This window comes from Mytilus edulis, chromosome 8 (assembly GCF_963676685.1).
Source record: "Mytilus edulis chromosome 8, xbMytEdul2.2, whole genome shotgun sequence".
NCBI classification, from domain to species: domain Eukaryota; kingdom Metazoa; phylum Mollusca; class Bivalvia; order Mytilida; family Mytilidae; genus Mytilus; species Mytilus edulis.
Window position 1 is genome coordinate 72,305,054 of NC_092351.1, and position 16,938 is coordinate 72,321,991.

The 16,938-nt window shown below is 31.6% G+C and overlaps 1 protein-coding gene and 1 long non-coding RNA gene across 2 annotated transcripts in view; one reads left to right on the top strand and one right to left on the bottom strand.

Moving 5' to 3' along the window:
- LOC139486211 (BTB/POZ domain-containing protein 6-like) overlaps positions 1-2,990 on the top strand; it is a 36,041-nt gene extending 33,051 nt beyond the window's left edge. Inside the window, exon 3 of the mRNA XM_071271005.1 lies at positions 2,226-2,990. Within this exon, the coding sequence (XP_071127106.1) occupies positions 2,226-2,886 (661 nt within the window). The 3' untranslated portion in view covers positions 2,887-2,990. The remainder of the gene's footprint in view (positions 1-2,225) is intronic.
- A 3,178-nt stretch (positions 2,991-6,168) lies between these two features.
- On the bottom strand, positions 6,169-8,693 carry LOC139486218 (uncharacterized). Its single transcript, XR_011655511.1, has 3 exons — positions 7,716-8,693; positions 6,685-6,821; positions 6,169-6,268 (listed from the first exon to the last, which is right to left on the bottom strand). It is a non-coding gene; the product is annotated as an uncharacterized lncRNA (long non-coding RNA).
- Positions 8,694-16,938: the final 8,245 nt, after the last annotated feature.

The window sequence follows — 16,938 nt, forward strand, 5'->3', positions numbered from 1 at the left end:
TCTCAGTGAAAGATGAAATATTAAAACACAAGTGCCTTATTTGTTATACCAATTGTAATGTTTTGTCTTTTTGAAAATGATATTCTCAAATGTACATAACTTAAATTAAGAAGTGTTGAAATTAAGTAAGGATATGGTATGTGATTGCCAATGAGACAACTAAAAACCAGAGATAAAGGTATTTTCAGCCAGTGACTGAACAGCCGTCAACAATGAGCAAGACCTATCAACATTTAAATGTCTGCATGAAAAAAACACAAAAACATTCAAATGGATAAACATAAGACACTGTGTGCAATGGTGTGAAAGCTATATATGCAAAACTATATACTGAAAATTCAAAAATTATTGCTAGCATTTGTAAGTGCGATTTTTCTCAATTTCATTATTTTTGTGTGTGCAAAATTTAGAATAATCCTGTTTAGTTCATAAAAAATTTCAATATGCAAGTGTATATTATTGTGATTATAACCCTGTCACTATTTTCACAATAATAAAAACAGCAATAATTTCTGAATTTATAGTAGTTAAATTTTTGACACAGTGATTTACTTTCAATTAAGCATGCCAAGACAAAAATCGTAGAACACACAATTATATATTTCTACAATTAAGATTCAAAGAAATACTTGTACCCATAATAACTTAGTCCGTTTTGTGAAATTGCTTCACTCATGCAATTAGAGGATTTTTTTATGTTTTCTTTTTAGTTATATCACTTCCCATGTGAACAATTATTGTTCCCATGGGAAAACATATTGTTCCCAAGGGAAAAATCATTGTTCCCAAGGGAAAAATTATTGTTCCCATGGGAAAAATTATTGTTCCCATGGGAAAAAATATTGTTCCCATGGGAAAAAATATTGTTCCCATGGGAAAAGTATTTTCCCATGGGAAGAAAAGGAGTTCCCTTGGGAAGAAAAGTTCCCTTGGGAAATTTAAAGTTTCCCTTGGGAAATTTAGAACTTCCCATGGGAACAAACAATTTACTTATGTTCCCATGGGAACTTTAAAGTTCCTATGGGAACTCTAAACTTCCCATGGGAAAAGTAATTTTTCCCATGGGAACTTCCAATGTTCCCATGGGAAATTCTATTATTCCCATGGGAATTATCAAATTTCCCATGGGAAATGTACTTTTTATCAGCTGCAGTGACAAGAGTGACAACAGTGACAAGTTGGGACATATGGCATTTTTTAAATTTTTCAATAATCTATCACTGGGCAAATTTTTTTTTTTATATCTTGTAAACCGACAAAGTCAGATTTGCCGATACCGGAATGGCAAATTTGTCCCGCACAGTGTTAATAGCTGACCCGTGTTAAGAGAGCGCCCTATATTTCTTGCACGAAAAAGACACCCTTGTAGATTTCGAAAAAGAGCAAAGTGGAAAGGGATTAATAAGAGTTGCAAAACTTGTTTCCCAATCCACTATAAATAAATATGTTTTAACTAAAAACTAAACTAACTTTAGTTTAAGTGAGTTTTATATCTAAGAAATTTAATCGGATTGTTCAATACCACAAAAGGAAGGTTGGGATTGATTTGGGCATTATGGTAGTACTACCATATAATTAAAGGTAAAAAAGACTAGGGTTCAAAACAGGCATTTTTGTTGTTTCCAGATAAAAACTTTTTTTTTAGTGCATGGGTCTCTCTGAAATTGTAATGCAATGTATCATTTCACAAAGGAAAGGCAGTAGCAAGAAATGTCCAACTGCACAGTATTGCGCAAAAGCAAGACGTCTTTAATAAAAAATTAAATACAAATATTTCAAATATTTTGTGTCAGAAACCTGTACTATCTCAAAAATTTGATAACAATCCAAAATCAGACAGTATCAATGCTTGACTATTGTGTCCAAAATTACACCAACTGTTCGGGGTTCGACCTCTGCGGTTGTATCAGTCTGCACTCGGCGAAGCATTTTATCATTTTAGAAATAGGGAGTCATTTATTTAGCAATATCAAACATTCAGACACATTTTTTCATATATTATACATCAATTACAAATTTCAAAGGTATTTTAAAAAAACATGAAGGTATATCAGATCATATCAGACTATATGTAATAGAGGTAGGTCATTTAAAAACGCACATGTACAACTGATAATTGTTTACTGGTAAATCTGCAGATGCGTTAACGGTTTAAGTCTTTAAATGACCGACCTATATTTCATGTAACATGCAAAGAATGATACAACATTATATTTTTCCTACAGATATATATACACTGAAAAGATAGTAATAGACGCCAAAAACATCACAGGACTACTGTATGGTTCAGAAAAGTATATGTTACAAACTCTGAAAGATAAATGTAATGAATTCTTAACTTCAAGTGTAGATGAAGAGCACGCATGTGTTGTATTTCAAACAGCACATGACTTCCACATAAAAGATCTGGAAACAAATGCCCTGAATTTTATTTTCAAGAATGGAAGAGCATGCTTTGAGTCCGACGATTTCCTACATTTATCTTCTGACTGCCTTAAATTAATAGTTGAATCCGATAAACTGTATTGCGATGAAACAACAATCTACCAGAGGATGGTACAATGGTCTAAACTGCGATGCGAGGAGCAAAGTATGTCGATGACAGACGAAAACGTAAGGAAGTCTCTCGGGGATTTGATATACCTTATCCGATTTCCGTTAATGACACCAAAATATTTCACGAATGAAGTATCATCTCAGAAAATACTTACCTACCAGGAGAAGGTTGGAGTATATGAGCATTTCAACGACAAACAAACAGATATTTTCAATTCAACGCACCGAACAAGCCCATTTCGTTCAGTCGCACCAATAAGTCGTAAATCGCGAAAAAGGTCGTACGACCATCTTAACGATATGATGAGACTACTACCCAGTTTTGAATAATTTTGAAAGACCACATGATAAAAACACACCAATCGATCTTGATGAACTTCATGATTATTTTAAAAATTTGAACACAGACGGAGAACGAGATGATGTAGATTTTGAAATACCAGATTGCAATGACGAACGTGTAAATGCAATCTTAAATGGTAAAATTACAGAAAATGAAATTTTTAAAGCCGTTATAGATTTAAAAAACGGAAAAGCGCCAGGTTACGATATGGTCATCAATGAATATATAAAATCTACCATTCAATTTATGATGCCCCTTTATCTTAAGTTATTTAATAAAATATTAGACTCTGGAGCCATTCCTGAAGCTTGGACATTAGGTATTATTTTGCCATTTTTCAAAAATAAGGGGGACCCCCTTAATCCTGACTCATACAGAGGAATTACTCTAGTATCTTCTCTGGGAAAATTATTTACTGCCATACTAAATGGGAGACTTTCAAAATATGCAGACTTATTTGAAATAATTCCAAAAGCACAAGCTGGCTTCAGGAAAGGCTATTCAACTCTGGATAACATATTTTGTTTACATGTGCTGATAGAATTATATTTATCATTTGGTAAAAAACTTTATTGTACGTTTATCGACTTTAAGAAAGCGTTTGATACTGTTTGGAGATTGGGGTTGTGGCAAAAGTTGGTAAAAAATCAAGTTACCGGAAAAATTTTAAGAGTGATTTTTAATATGTATGATAACATTAAATCTTGTGTCAAAAAGGGAAATGATATTTCTGGCTTCTTTTCTAGTGATCTCGGGGTACGCCAAGGAGAAAATTTATCACCTTTTTTGTTTTCTATTTTTCTTTCGGATCTAGAAGAATTTTTGTGTGAGAATAACGTAAATGGACTTGAAACAGTATCAACGCATTGTCAAGAACATATTGGACTATATTTACAAATTTTTATTTTATTTTATGCAGATGACACTATCATACTTGCTGAAACAGCAAGTGATATGCAAAATACATTAGATATGTTTGAATTATATTGTACACAATGGAAACTTTCTGTGAACACAGATAAGACAAAGATTATGATATTTTCAAAAAGAAAAAGCAAAAGAAACCACTTACATGATTTTAAATTATATGGTTCTGATATTGAAATAGTAGATTTTTATCCTTATCTAGGCTTGCTGTTTAATTGTAACGGTAGATTTACAAATGCCAGAAAAAAATTGATAGAACAAGCAGAAAAGGCACTTTATGCTCTCTACAGAAAAATAAGGAATTTAAATATTCCTATTGATTTGCAACTAAAATTGTTCGATTCTTTGGTTGAACCCATACTGATTTACTCTTGTGAAGTATGGGGTTTCGAAAACATAGATGCTTTAGAAAGAGTTCATTTAAAATTTTTGAAAAGAATTCTTTCATTAAGAAGCAGTACTCCTAATTATATGGTGTACGGCGAAACTGGCACGTATCCCTTGGAAATTAAAGTACGATTACGAATTTTATCATTCTGGTCAAAATTATTGTTAAACAGCACGAAATTATCAGGATTATTATACCAATTTTTGTATAAAATGCATAATTCTGGAAATATTGTTTCTAAGTGGATTAATTGTATTAAATCTACATTAGATAACACAGGTTTAAGCTATGTATGGAACAATCAATGTATTTTAAGAAATGTTGACATCAAAATATATGTAAAGCAAATTTTACAAGATCAGTTTATTCAAAAGTGGTTTAGTGATGCTGAAAACTCTTCTAGAGGTGGATATTATTTACTGTTTAAACACGCTTTTTGTTTAGAAAATTATTTGGTAAAATTAAAAAAAGAAAATAGAATATATATTACCAAACTTAGATGCTCAAATATCAAAATTCCACTAGAAACTGGTCGATGGCATAATATTCCAAAAGAGGAAAGACTATGTACTTTGTGCAAAAATAATTGTATTGGAAATCAGTTTCATTACTTGTTTGTATGTCAAAATGACGAGGTTAAAAAATTAAGACGTGCATATATCCCAAATTACTATATTGTTAACCCTTCAGAATATAAAATGAAAGGTTTGTTGTCTTTATGTAATGTAAAAGTCTTAAATAACTTGTCTATTTTTATCAAAAAACTTATGAAATATCTATGATTCTATATATTATCACTTACATGTAATCGACTGGCGATCTCAGATCCCATTATTATAGCTTTGAATGATTATCACGTGTTTTGTATGTGTAAACTTGTGTACAGATAATTAGGTATCATGAACTATGTATGTATAGTTCTTTCTATCTTGTTCACCATTGTTAATTATTACTTGTATTATTTGTCTGCCTCTTGTTACAGTGTAAACTGTCTAGAGTGTTAATAAAAGTTGAAGTTGAAGTTAACACAAAAATATTTTGTTTATGTTTTTAAAACATTTTGAAAAATGTTGTGAAAATATCGTAGAAAATATTAAAATAACGTGCCATTGTATGGTTTCACAAATATTTTCAAAACATTTTCTATAACATTTCTAGAATATTTTTAAGACATCATTAAAACGTTTCTAAATTTTGTTGACAATGTTTGTAAAATGTTTTATAAATGTTTGTTTTATATTAAAATATCCTTGAAACATTTTTAAAACATAAAACAAAAATGTTTTGCAGGAAATAATGTTGTGAAAATGTTCAAAAAACATTTTACAAAATGTTTTAATAATCTTCATATTCTCAAAACATCATTTAAATGTTATATGAATATCATTAGAAAAATGTTTTCTAACATCATTATTCAAACGTTTTATAAAATATTATAAAACAGTTGATCGTGTTTGAATATGGGGAGATCCTGGGTCCCCGCATGGAGCTATAATTATGGTTTATCTAATTCCAACTATTTCACTTCAACTTTGTCTAGTTTAGAGCATGTGGCCACTTTTCTCATAATCCTAGATCTGCATCTGAAAAACAACTGCTGTCATACTGATCTTTACCCAACATCTCATTTTACAATTGTTTGTTGATTACAGTTGAATCAGCATATATTTTATTTACTTTTGTCAGATTTAGATTGATATCTCATTGACATAACCCTATTTTTTGTATTTATTGAACACGTAATATTATATAGTTTGTCATGGTTTTACTTACAGAAAGGTATTCATTTTTTCTGATTTTAAATATCTTTGCGCATTTTTTTTAAAAGTATTTCTTCATCTCATGTTTGATCACAGGTACCCTCAGACATTTTTCTGCTTCTGCATAGTTTTTTAACTGTTTTCTCTGCTACCTTATAAGTAATTAGTCAACACTATACAAGATAGAACTACAATTATAAATGCAAAACATTTATTCAATATTTTCATATCACTGTTCTTTTTCAAAGTTTCCTTTGTTCCATTCTTTTTATTTCCTTTGACATCTGCTGGCGTCTGTAAAATAAAGTGTAAGCAAATTAGTCCTTCAGTTTAGTGATTAAACAAGTGGCTGAAATTTCAGTTAATTTAATCAAAATTACACTATAAACTATTTCTCCTCATTAAATCCAGCGGTTTTACAAAAATATATTGAAAAGTGTCAACTTATCAGTGTTAATTGATTGTGAAGCAACAATTGTAGCTATTTTAAACATCTAGAGGTTTTTTTTATTATTAAACAAGTGTAACGGTAGATTTCATCAGTTTTTAAAATAAGACACTATAGTTTTCTCAACTATAAAGAGTAGCCAGCCATGAAGAACCTGTAACATTTTCTTGGTCTTCCATAAACAAAAATATTTTGTAATGGTTATTGTATATTTTTGTGCAAATACATGTAATGTAGATTGAGGATTTAAAATAATAAATACCTTCAAAAAATTTGCTCTTCCAGGATATTTGTAGTCATTTCTAAGCTTATATTCTTCTTTAAAATCCCCATTTCCATTCTCCATTTTAATCTGCATTTCAGAAAATTTATCATAAATTTTGGAACGTCTAATTGATCCTACAAAAGTTAAAATAAACAAATGAATAAAATATAAGTTAGAAAAAGTCACAGTGTAATAGTCAGCTACAAAGGCCACAACATTTAAAAGTGAACAGCTGCTCCATGTATATAAACAATCCAGTGTTATTCAAATTGGTTAAAGCTTTTTTGAGTTAGTGTCGGCCATGTTGACGCAACAGATAGAGGAACGAACAGGCCGACCGACAGACGGACACAGTATACATTACCATAATACGTCCTGTAAAGTCGTATAATTTAAACAATTCTAACAATGAAAGGAATGGCATAATTTATAAAGTTTAACGAAAAAACAAATTTGTCAGAAATGAACCGGCAACTACTGAATCAAACTCCTGTCTTGGGATCGGCACATAAATAATTATCTGGCTGGGTGATAGGTTGTTACTTGTAGGGCTCAACACAAAAGTACAAGTTACAAAAACATAAAACAATATATTATAGAGGCAACAACACTCGCTTTGTCAAATAGCAAAAGCTTTGATAATCATTGCGTATTTGAGATTCCCTTGATAAGTAGATGTGTAGCCAGCGATGGAGCAAATAAAGTATTGCCCTGTCTGTTAAAGCAAATAATGGGCTGACTTGTAATGCTTATAACAGAACTTTTCAGACATGCTCAGTGGTTACAAGTGATTGCATTTATAGACTTTAAAATAATATAAAAAAAACCTTAAGTTTGTATAATTCTAATGTTCACTGGACATACACATCACAACATCAAGGCAGACTAAATTATCATCATCCCCCTTTTTGTATTATACTTGCTTACACTCGTATTTATTGTTTGAATATATTAAACAAATTAACCAAGATATTTTTAGAAGCATAACAATGATTTATAAATGTGAACTATAAAGTGTCATATCTTACCAGTTTTAACGCATGATAAGGTTATTCTTTATTTTGTACGTTTCCTTTGTCTTTGTTTACAGCATGGCAATAATTAAAACTTCCGGTTACTGGTTTCAAAATTCCTTTGGATCATGTCCGTTGATCATCGGGAACAGTTAGATTTTAAATGTGTAAACGTTTGATGTCGGTAGTGGAATATAAAATCCGGAAAATAGCAGTGCGTGCACTATATAATGCTATATATATATGGGATCGAGGTACAGCTCCAATCTCTGTCATTTATTACATAAAATAAAGTATTTTACATAACCTAAATCAATGTTTGAAAAATATTGTTAAAACATTTTCTATTAAACATTTTTTTGTAAATGTATTCATAATATTATTTTAGAATGTTGTTAAAATATAAGCAACAAAATGTTTTATAAAGTCATTTTCTCAATATTAAATGCGAAACGTTTTTAAAATGTTTTGGGGTAAATGTGTTCATAATATTATTTTAAAATGTTGTCAAAATATTAGCAACAAAATGTTTTATAAATTCATTTTCTCAATATTAAAAGCGTAACGTTTTCAAAATGTTTTCATCAAATATTATGAAGAAATGTTGTTAAAATATCTCAAAGGCCTGTTATTTAAACATTTCATGAAACATTTTTAGAAAATATTTTTAAAACATCGGAGTGATATTGTTAAGAATGTTCTACTTATATACTTTTAAAATGTTTTTCAGAGGTAGAACCTACATATCTTCTGAACATTTATAAAACATTCATACAAAATATCTTAAAAAATATTATCGAAAACATTTTTATGAATATTCTTACATCATTGTAAAAATATTTTCAAAAAATGTTTTAAATAAATGTTTTAAAAATCAAAGAAAAAATATTCACATAACATCACGAAAATATTTGTTTGACAACGTTTTGATAAGACATTTATACAACCTTATAAAAATGTTTTGAAAATGTTTTGTGCTACCTGGGTATAACACAGTGTTATAGTAGTCTCAGCGATATGCGACCTTTTCACAAAGATTAACGATTTACGACTTACGAGAAATATTGGTCGCAACAGAGACATATAATACAACATGTATTATATGTCTCTGGTCGCAAATTCCCGACTGGGTCTAAGCAGTCGTAGATCGGTAAATTTGCCAAACGCGGGAATATTAATGGAAGTTGTAGACTTGCGTGAGGTTCAATTATCAATCTAACATTAAGATGTCATTCAATTCCAGCTCGTTTGCGGGTGTTAAATCCTTTTATTTTTTAATAATTTGAGCTCCTGTCACTTTGTCACAATCACTAGTAAACAATTTATCTCCCTTGAAAGACTAAAATAAGAAACAAAACGGTAAACGGTCATGTATTACGATACGTGTTTTTTTCATCTTTGAAATTGATTAATAAATGTCCATCCTGATAGGTATCATATTATATAGGTATTTTTAGGCAGCAACCATTTGATTTTCTGGGGGGGGGGGGGGGGGCTATGGTTTTTTTTTGGAAAAAAAAGTTTGTTTCCAGTTTTTGGAGAAAAAAATATAAATTTGTTTTTGATTCTGAGAAAAAAAAATTGTTTGTTTCACCCTCAGCTGCCACTATATGTTATAAATTTGAACATTTAATTTGGTATGTGAACAAATTATGATGAAAATACACTAAATAAAATTGTAGACCTCCTGTATTTGTTTATATTACGAGGTCAACATCAGAAATCATTAAATTGGAATATTTTGTTTATTAATACACCTTTTGCATTTTTCTAGTACACACATAGAAACAAAATTGCAAATATTTCAGGACAACAATATTCATTGAATTCATTTCACGATGTTACAAAAATTCTTTTTCCATCTGTTGTTTATGCTCACCCCGACAAGGAACATAAGTTATTATAAATGACTGTTCTCAGTCCGACCGGGCAGATAAGTTAACTTATATATACTCCACGGCTCCTGTTTAAGTTTTATTGTTAAGTACATAAAAGAGAAATTCGCCTTATTCGTTGTAAAAGGTTTTTAGCTTTTAAAATATTACTAGTTATTTTTTTTTTATATTTTATGCTTTCTCTAAAATTGTAACATATTTTGGAGAACTGCGTTTTAATGCCGATCTTTGATTGTTTCTATAAAATTTATTCACAATTGTGATATGAAATTCGAGACGATTTAGAACTTGACCTGTTTAATGTTGAACACTACTATGATGTATTGCCCTCCAAGTGTGGTTTCTTGTTTGATTACTTTCTTATTGACATTTACCCCATATGGTATTATTATTATTATTTACAGTGCTTATATAGCGCTTATCTAAATAAACTTAGCGCTTTACCACGGCCGACACTCGGCTAACCGAGAGATTGGTCGGTTAATCTATATTGAGTATGCGGCTATATGGGCGATTGGTCTGTTAATCGGGTTGGTTATACGCCTGTTAAGAGTAAATCGCTTAGTTTAATTTAATGTTAAACTCTATTAAATATACAGATTTTTGGCATGAACCACATCAAAAAAAGAAAAGTGTCTGACAAAATGATATCTATCATAGAACATTTTGAACTTGTAAAAATATTTCTTAGTCTGCGCAGTTTTCAGAAAAACTAAAAGGCGTCGCGCAGGTATGTAGTATTTATGCTTATACGCATAGCATTTTTTTTTAATAAAAGGCGAAACAAACAAATTAAGATATCATTTAAAGGACAAAAAATAGTACTGTGGTTCTAAAAAATAAACTGACATTAATGAATACTTCATAATTGTAAAATAACGTGAATAATACCACGTTGTAGTGAAAATTATGGGAATAAAGTCTGTTAATGGGTTGGAGAATTGAAATTGTGTCAGTTAAGAGTTATTTAGCCACGACAATAATTTTGCTACCTTTATATTTTCCCCTTGAAAAATTTAAGAATGAGATGTTTCTGAGTAAACAAAAATGACAATACGGTGCCACAGTATCCTAGAAAGAGCATTTTTATTTTGACTTTCTTTGCATTTTATTGAAGGGTGGGTCACTTCAATATAGCGTGATATGGATTGGCCTTTGGAATATGCAAGAATTTTTTATTGACGTTTTCAATCAGCCTTAATTTTTGTGTCTGTTCGAAGAAGCACGACGTCGTTCTCAATTCCGACTGAAAGTGTCTTTCTAATACAACACAGGGTACATATAACATGTTCTCGTTCACATATGAACATGATACTTGTCACTGGACGTTAAACCCTAATTCGTCAGCATCATCCAATTGTTTCTTTTCTTCTATTACTTAATCATATGTTGTTTACAAATAACTCTAAAGAAGTAAACGGAAAGGAGCGAATGCAGTTTCATTTGGTTATTTTAAGTTTCAATTCATTTTATTCCGTTTAGTTCCTTTCTACATAAGTGCAGAAGAGAACTACAGTTGTCTATGGTGGCCGGTGAAGTCCATTTCGCGTTTTCGAGATTTCGCCTTTCATATTTTATAGGGCGAAAACGCGAAGTCGAAAACGAGAAATCGGTTTCGCGTTTTCGCCATATAGAATATGTAAGGCGAAAACGCTAAAGCGCTAAAACGCAAAATGGCATTAACCTGCCACCATAATTGTCCGCATGTAAACTCTAGAATTTGTCACCAATATAAGTACATCGCAATCTGTTACTGTTTCAACAACCATCGGTGTTTCATGTGTGTATTCTTAAACAAGTATTATTTTTCTCTCGTTTTTAGCAATCACATTATGTATCACTCTCTACTGTCCTTATATATTATTCTATATTCTGCGTTTCCATCCAGATTCTCGTGTATACCATGCGGGTCAGGATTGGGGTTATTGTTTATTTCTGTATTCTTTAAATTGTTATGTCATTTTTTTCTACACTTTATTTATCTTAATCATTTTCTTTCTTTATTTTTCATATTTTGTCATCTCAATATACATGTATTTTACTTACTGATGTTTAGTTACATTACGACGTTTATCTCTGATTTATATACTGGTTACCAATGTAGACATTGAAATTCATAACTCTTAACAGACCAATTAACAGACCGGGTTTTATACATCCGACCCATTAACAGACCAGGTTTTAAATAAAGATTGATTTATGTTACCAAAATACAGATTTTCGTGTAGATTTTTCACACAATGATATCAATATGGTTAACAAACATAATGCCTTTCTTTTTTTCGATGTTCAAAATATTGAATGCAAGTAAATTTAACCAATGTGTCATTTTGTGTACATTTTATGTGTGTAAAATGTGTATAAAGGAGTAGGTCCGGTAACAGTGGCGGATCCAGGGGGGGGGGTGTGTTCCGGGGGTGCGCACCCCCCTTTATTTTTGCCGATCAATGCATTTGTATCGGGACATATGTTTTGCACCCCCCTTTTGCCCTGGGTTAGCCCTGGGTTAGCACCCCCCCTTTTGCCCTGGGTTAGCCCTGGGTTAGCACCCCCCTTTCGAAAATTCCTGCATCCGCCCCTGGGTAAGGACCGATTTTGGCCTCAAATTTCAGGTTCATCTGACGAAAGATTTTGACCACTTTTTAAACACTTAAGTGTCTATTTTATTTGAATTAATTAGTTTATGTGAAAGATTTTAACAGATTTAGTCATTAAAAACGATCCGATTCAAGGTCAAATATGAAAAATCTACCTAATATGCCGAAAAATGTCACTTTTCAGATGGTTTTTGGTAAAAATGAAATTGGCCGCATCCGTGTTCATCCTCAACCTTTATATATATTATGTATTATCATAAAATACAACCTACATTTCAATATTAAGGATGAACACGAATGCGGCCACTTTCGTTTTACACGAAAACCGTCTAAAATTTAACTAAAATGCTAGAATTATGAGGATTTCAGTAATTTAGCATGACTTAATGGTGCTAGTACCGGATATATGTGCATTGTATTGTCAAAAACAGACCATATTTATGTAGCAGAAGCATTCTACTGTCCAATAAATAACTAAAGGTTTACATTTTAACAATTTTGTAAAACTGCTATATTTTGGGGCCAAAAAGGGGTCTTACTGAACCTACTCCTTTATTGATGAGTAACCCGCCTTTTCATTTTTTAGATCGTACATCGAAGCTAGAAAAATAATAATTACACCACTGAATTTAGTACATTGAAATGTTTTGTTAGACATGAATACTTTTTATGATGAAAATATATTTAGAAAGTTATGCAATGAAACATGCTGAAATTTCAATGATTATTTCTCGATAACACCTGACTTTAGCAAACCCGATTAACAGACCAACCGCCGACATAGCCGCATACTCAATATAGATTAACCGACCAATCTCTCGGTTAGCCGACTGTCGGCCGTGTAGGTTCGTTTGTAAACACACTTTTTGTTATGTCGCTGAGTAGTGTGCCCGGTCAGAAGCATGGGAGGGGACAAACTAGGTAATAAATATTCAAGAAAATAATTTTTAAGGACATATAAGATAAATAATATGAAAATATTTTGTCGTGAGAAATATATAATATCAATAACAAATCGAGAATACCAAAAAATTGTGGTATCGCATGCGGAAGAATATCACAAGAACGTTTTGAGAAAAGTATGAGTGCCAACTCAAATCCAAACTATTAGAAAAACGCATTACTACAGAAGAGTGTCCACCATACACTTGTACTGCATTATTATTAAAATAATAGAATAGAATGATATACAACTGAAAATAATATATAACTGATATATACAAAAATAATATATAACTGATATATACAAATATTAATATAATATATGACAACAAACCAGAGTAAACCGATAAAAAATAATTAAAAATGTATATCACCAGGTCCACAATATAATAGTTTTTAAGGTGAGGTTGATTTCTCTGTAATTTATTCATCATCCACACACGATCTCAGCTGTCTCAGAAAAAAACCCCATATATATGTACCTTTTAAATATAATTTAACCTCACTTTCAGGTATAGACCGAGATGTGATTATTTTTTCTGATACTAGTGCTTGTGACCATCAACCAGAACTTGCGGTCGTCAGCTGTTCAGTACTTCTGTACTTTGATTTAGATATTGAAATAAATCAAACTTAATAGAGGCCCCCTTAATAATGTAATTTTACCCTGGAATCTATCTGAAGCATATCTTGAATATATTAGCTTAGAAAACTACAGTTACTATTTGATTTTTATTGGGGGGGGGGGGGGCGGGTTGAACTAATTTCAATTACAAAAAGGACAGAATTTTTCATCCTAGCCCTCCCTCCCATAAAAATCAAATGGTAACTCGATCCTTAATTGCCAAAGTATAAACATACCAGTGTACAGTAAATTACTAATTGGGTTCTGACCGTGCGAGGGATGTAAAGCCAGTTAAGGTCGTTTAACACTTCCATCATTCATCATAATTTTTCAAGAACGGTTTTAGTACGGAATTAACAAATAAGAATATAGCTTTGTGAACTATTTTCAAACTGACTACAGAAACAGACAATCATGATTCATGGGAGCTAGCTCTAACTTCCGAAAAGTAAAATACAGTGGTTGCCTTCTATTGAGAATTTTGTTATGTTTTTCTATCGGAAGAGAGAGAGAGAGAATTATTTTTTTGACAAGAAACTAGCTGGAAAATTATGCAGAACATTGAAAAGTAGTTTCAATAATTAAGAATCCATGTCTGTTTTCTACATTTTGTAAAATAATCGAGTATAAGCATAAATCTTTATATTAAAATTATAAGGCTATAGATGATGCCCGTGGCGGATCCGGGAGGGGGGGGGGGGGTCCGGGGGTTGGAACACCCCCTTTTTTTGACGATCAATGCATTTGAATGGGGACATGTGGTTGGAACCCCTCCCCTTTTTTTTGTCCTGGGTTGGGAATCCCCCGTTTTTATACGACCGCAAACTCTAACTTTAGTAAAAGTAAATAGAGATCTATGAAATTTAAACACAAGGTTTATGACCATAAAAGGAAGGTTGGGATTGATTTTGGGTGTTTTGGTCCCAACAGTTTAGGAGTTAGGGGCCAAAAAGGGCCCAAATAAGCATTTTTCTTGGTTTTCGCACAATAACTTAAGTATAAGTAAACAGAAATCTATGAAATTTCAACATAAGGTCTATGACCACAAAACGAAGGTTGGGATTGACTTTGGGAGTTCAAGTCCCAACAGTTTAGGAATTAGGGGCCAAAAACAGGTCCCAAAAATAAGCATTTTTCTTGGTTTTTACACAATAACTTTAGTATAAGTTAATAGAAATCTATGAAATTTTAACACAAGGTTTATGACCTCAAAAGAAAGGTTTGGATTGATTTTGGGAGTTTTGGTCCCAACAAATGGTCCAAAATTACACGTTGTTTGATTGCATAAAAATTGAACTATTGGGGTTCTTTGATAATAAAGAATAAAATATCAAAGATTTCCCTTTTATTCGTTCGTGAGGGTCTGGATGGGGGTCCCTTTATTCTCTATTCTCTTATTTTTTTTGGCATTTTTCTCTCTTCTTTTCTTTGTCCATTAATCTTTATTTTGTGATTCATGTTGCCAATTATTCTCTATCCTCTGTTCTTAATCATAATTTAGCACTCCAATATTCTCTATTCTTTATTTGGTTTTTTTTTTCTTTATTTTTTTGGTGCCATGATTCTATAGTAATGGTCCATTTTATATGTCTATTCTATAAACCCTATCCAGACTCTTATTCATACTCAATCAAAAACAATAACTAAAGGATTTAAATCAGTAAATGGTTTATAATCAAAACAAGAAAAAAATCGTTGTGGTTGATAAAAATAAGCAAACATGTTTTTTCTCCTTTCAATTCAATTATTGACCAACAACAATTATATATACAGCCATTACTGCTTTTTAGACGACCACTTACGTTTTATCTGTCGTAGTCGTTGTCAACTGTAGGTGTAGTCAATTGTTGAAAAGGTCTATTCCTCGAACAGGTGGAGTTGCCCTTTATGATAAGTTAACATAGATAAAATGCAAAATAATGTAGTTGAATTCATGAAACTTCTGAATTTATAAAGTTTGGATATTGTAATTTTAAGTTATGTCTAAAAGTCATGATCGAGCAAACATAAAAAAGAAGATGTGGTATGATTGCCAATGAGACAACTATCCACAAAAGACCAAAATGACACAGACATTAACAACTATAAGCCACCGTACGGCCTTCAACAATGATCAAAGCCCATACCGCATAGTCAGCTATAATATGCCCCGATAAGACAATGTAAAACAATTCAAACGAGAAAACTAACGGCCTTATTTATGTAAAAAAATGAACGAAAAACAAATATGTAACACATAAACAACCACTGAATTACAGGCTCCTGACTTGGGACAGGCACATACATTAATAATGTGGCGGGGTTAAACATGTTAGCGGGATCCCAACCCTCCCCCTAACCTGGGACAGTGGTGTAACAGTACAACATAAGAACGAACTATAAAAATCAGTTGAAAAAGGCTTAGCTCATCAGATGGACAAAAATACAAGTGGACGTGGCCGGGTACTTATACATCCCGACACAATTAAAAAGACCCAATAAACAGATCTGAGAGTACTCGCAGTTATCTGACAGCTAGTTCAAAGCCACTAACAACGAATAAAAAAATCATGCATCTAAGACTAAACTATCAAAGCCTTCTACGCGGCTGTCATTCGGTACATCACGAAAACATAATGTAGCTAACGGTGGTCAATCATTGCTATCGGATCGTGAATTTAATTAATTGTTATTCTACTTCAAATCTGTTGAAAATATACGATATTTTCAAAACGCGGAATAAATAACCAAAAAACTAATACTGTACAATGAAATTAAGAAAATACGCAGTACTGTATGAGAAAAACAATAAGGGGCACCACTTTATATTGTCAAAATCTATTATCTTATGTTTACAAAAAAAAAAATAACAAAATAATCCCTCGTCTTCACGTTCAAGCTTCGCCTACAAAATTGCAAAAAAAAAAGATTCAAATTGCTCGCTTGTCCCAATTTCTGGAGTAAAAAAATCCGTAGAATACAAAATTAAATTGGTGTGGCCTAAATAACTTTTTTTTTGGTATATGTTTTTTTAGTATATATTTATTTTCATGTTTGGTAAAAATTGTTGTAAATATAGAGAAACCGAAACCAGAAAAAAGTTAAGCAGCAAAACAAATTTTGATATTAAGTAAAATTTAATGTTCATAAAAATCCATATAATATATTTAGCCATAATTGCACCAATGTTTGCCGAAAAC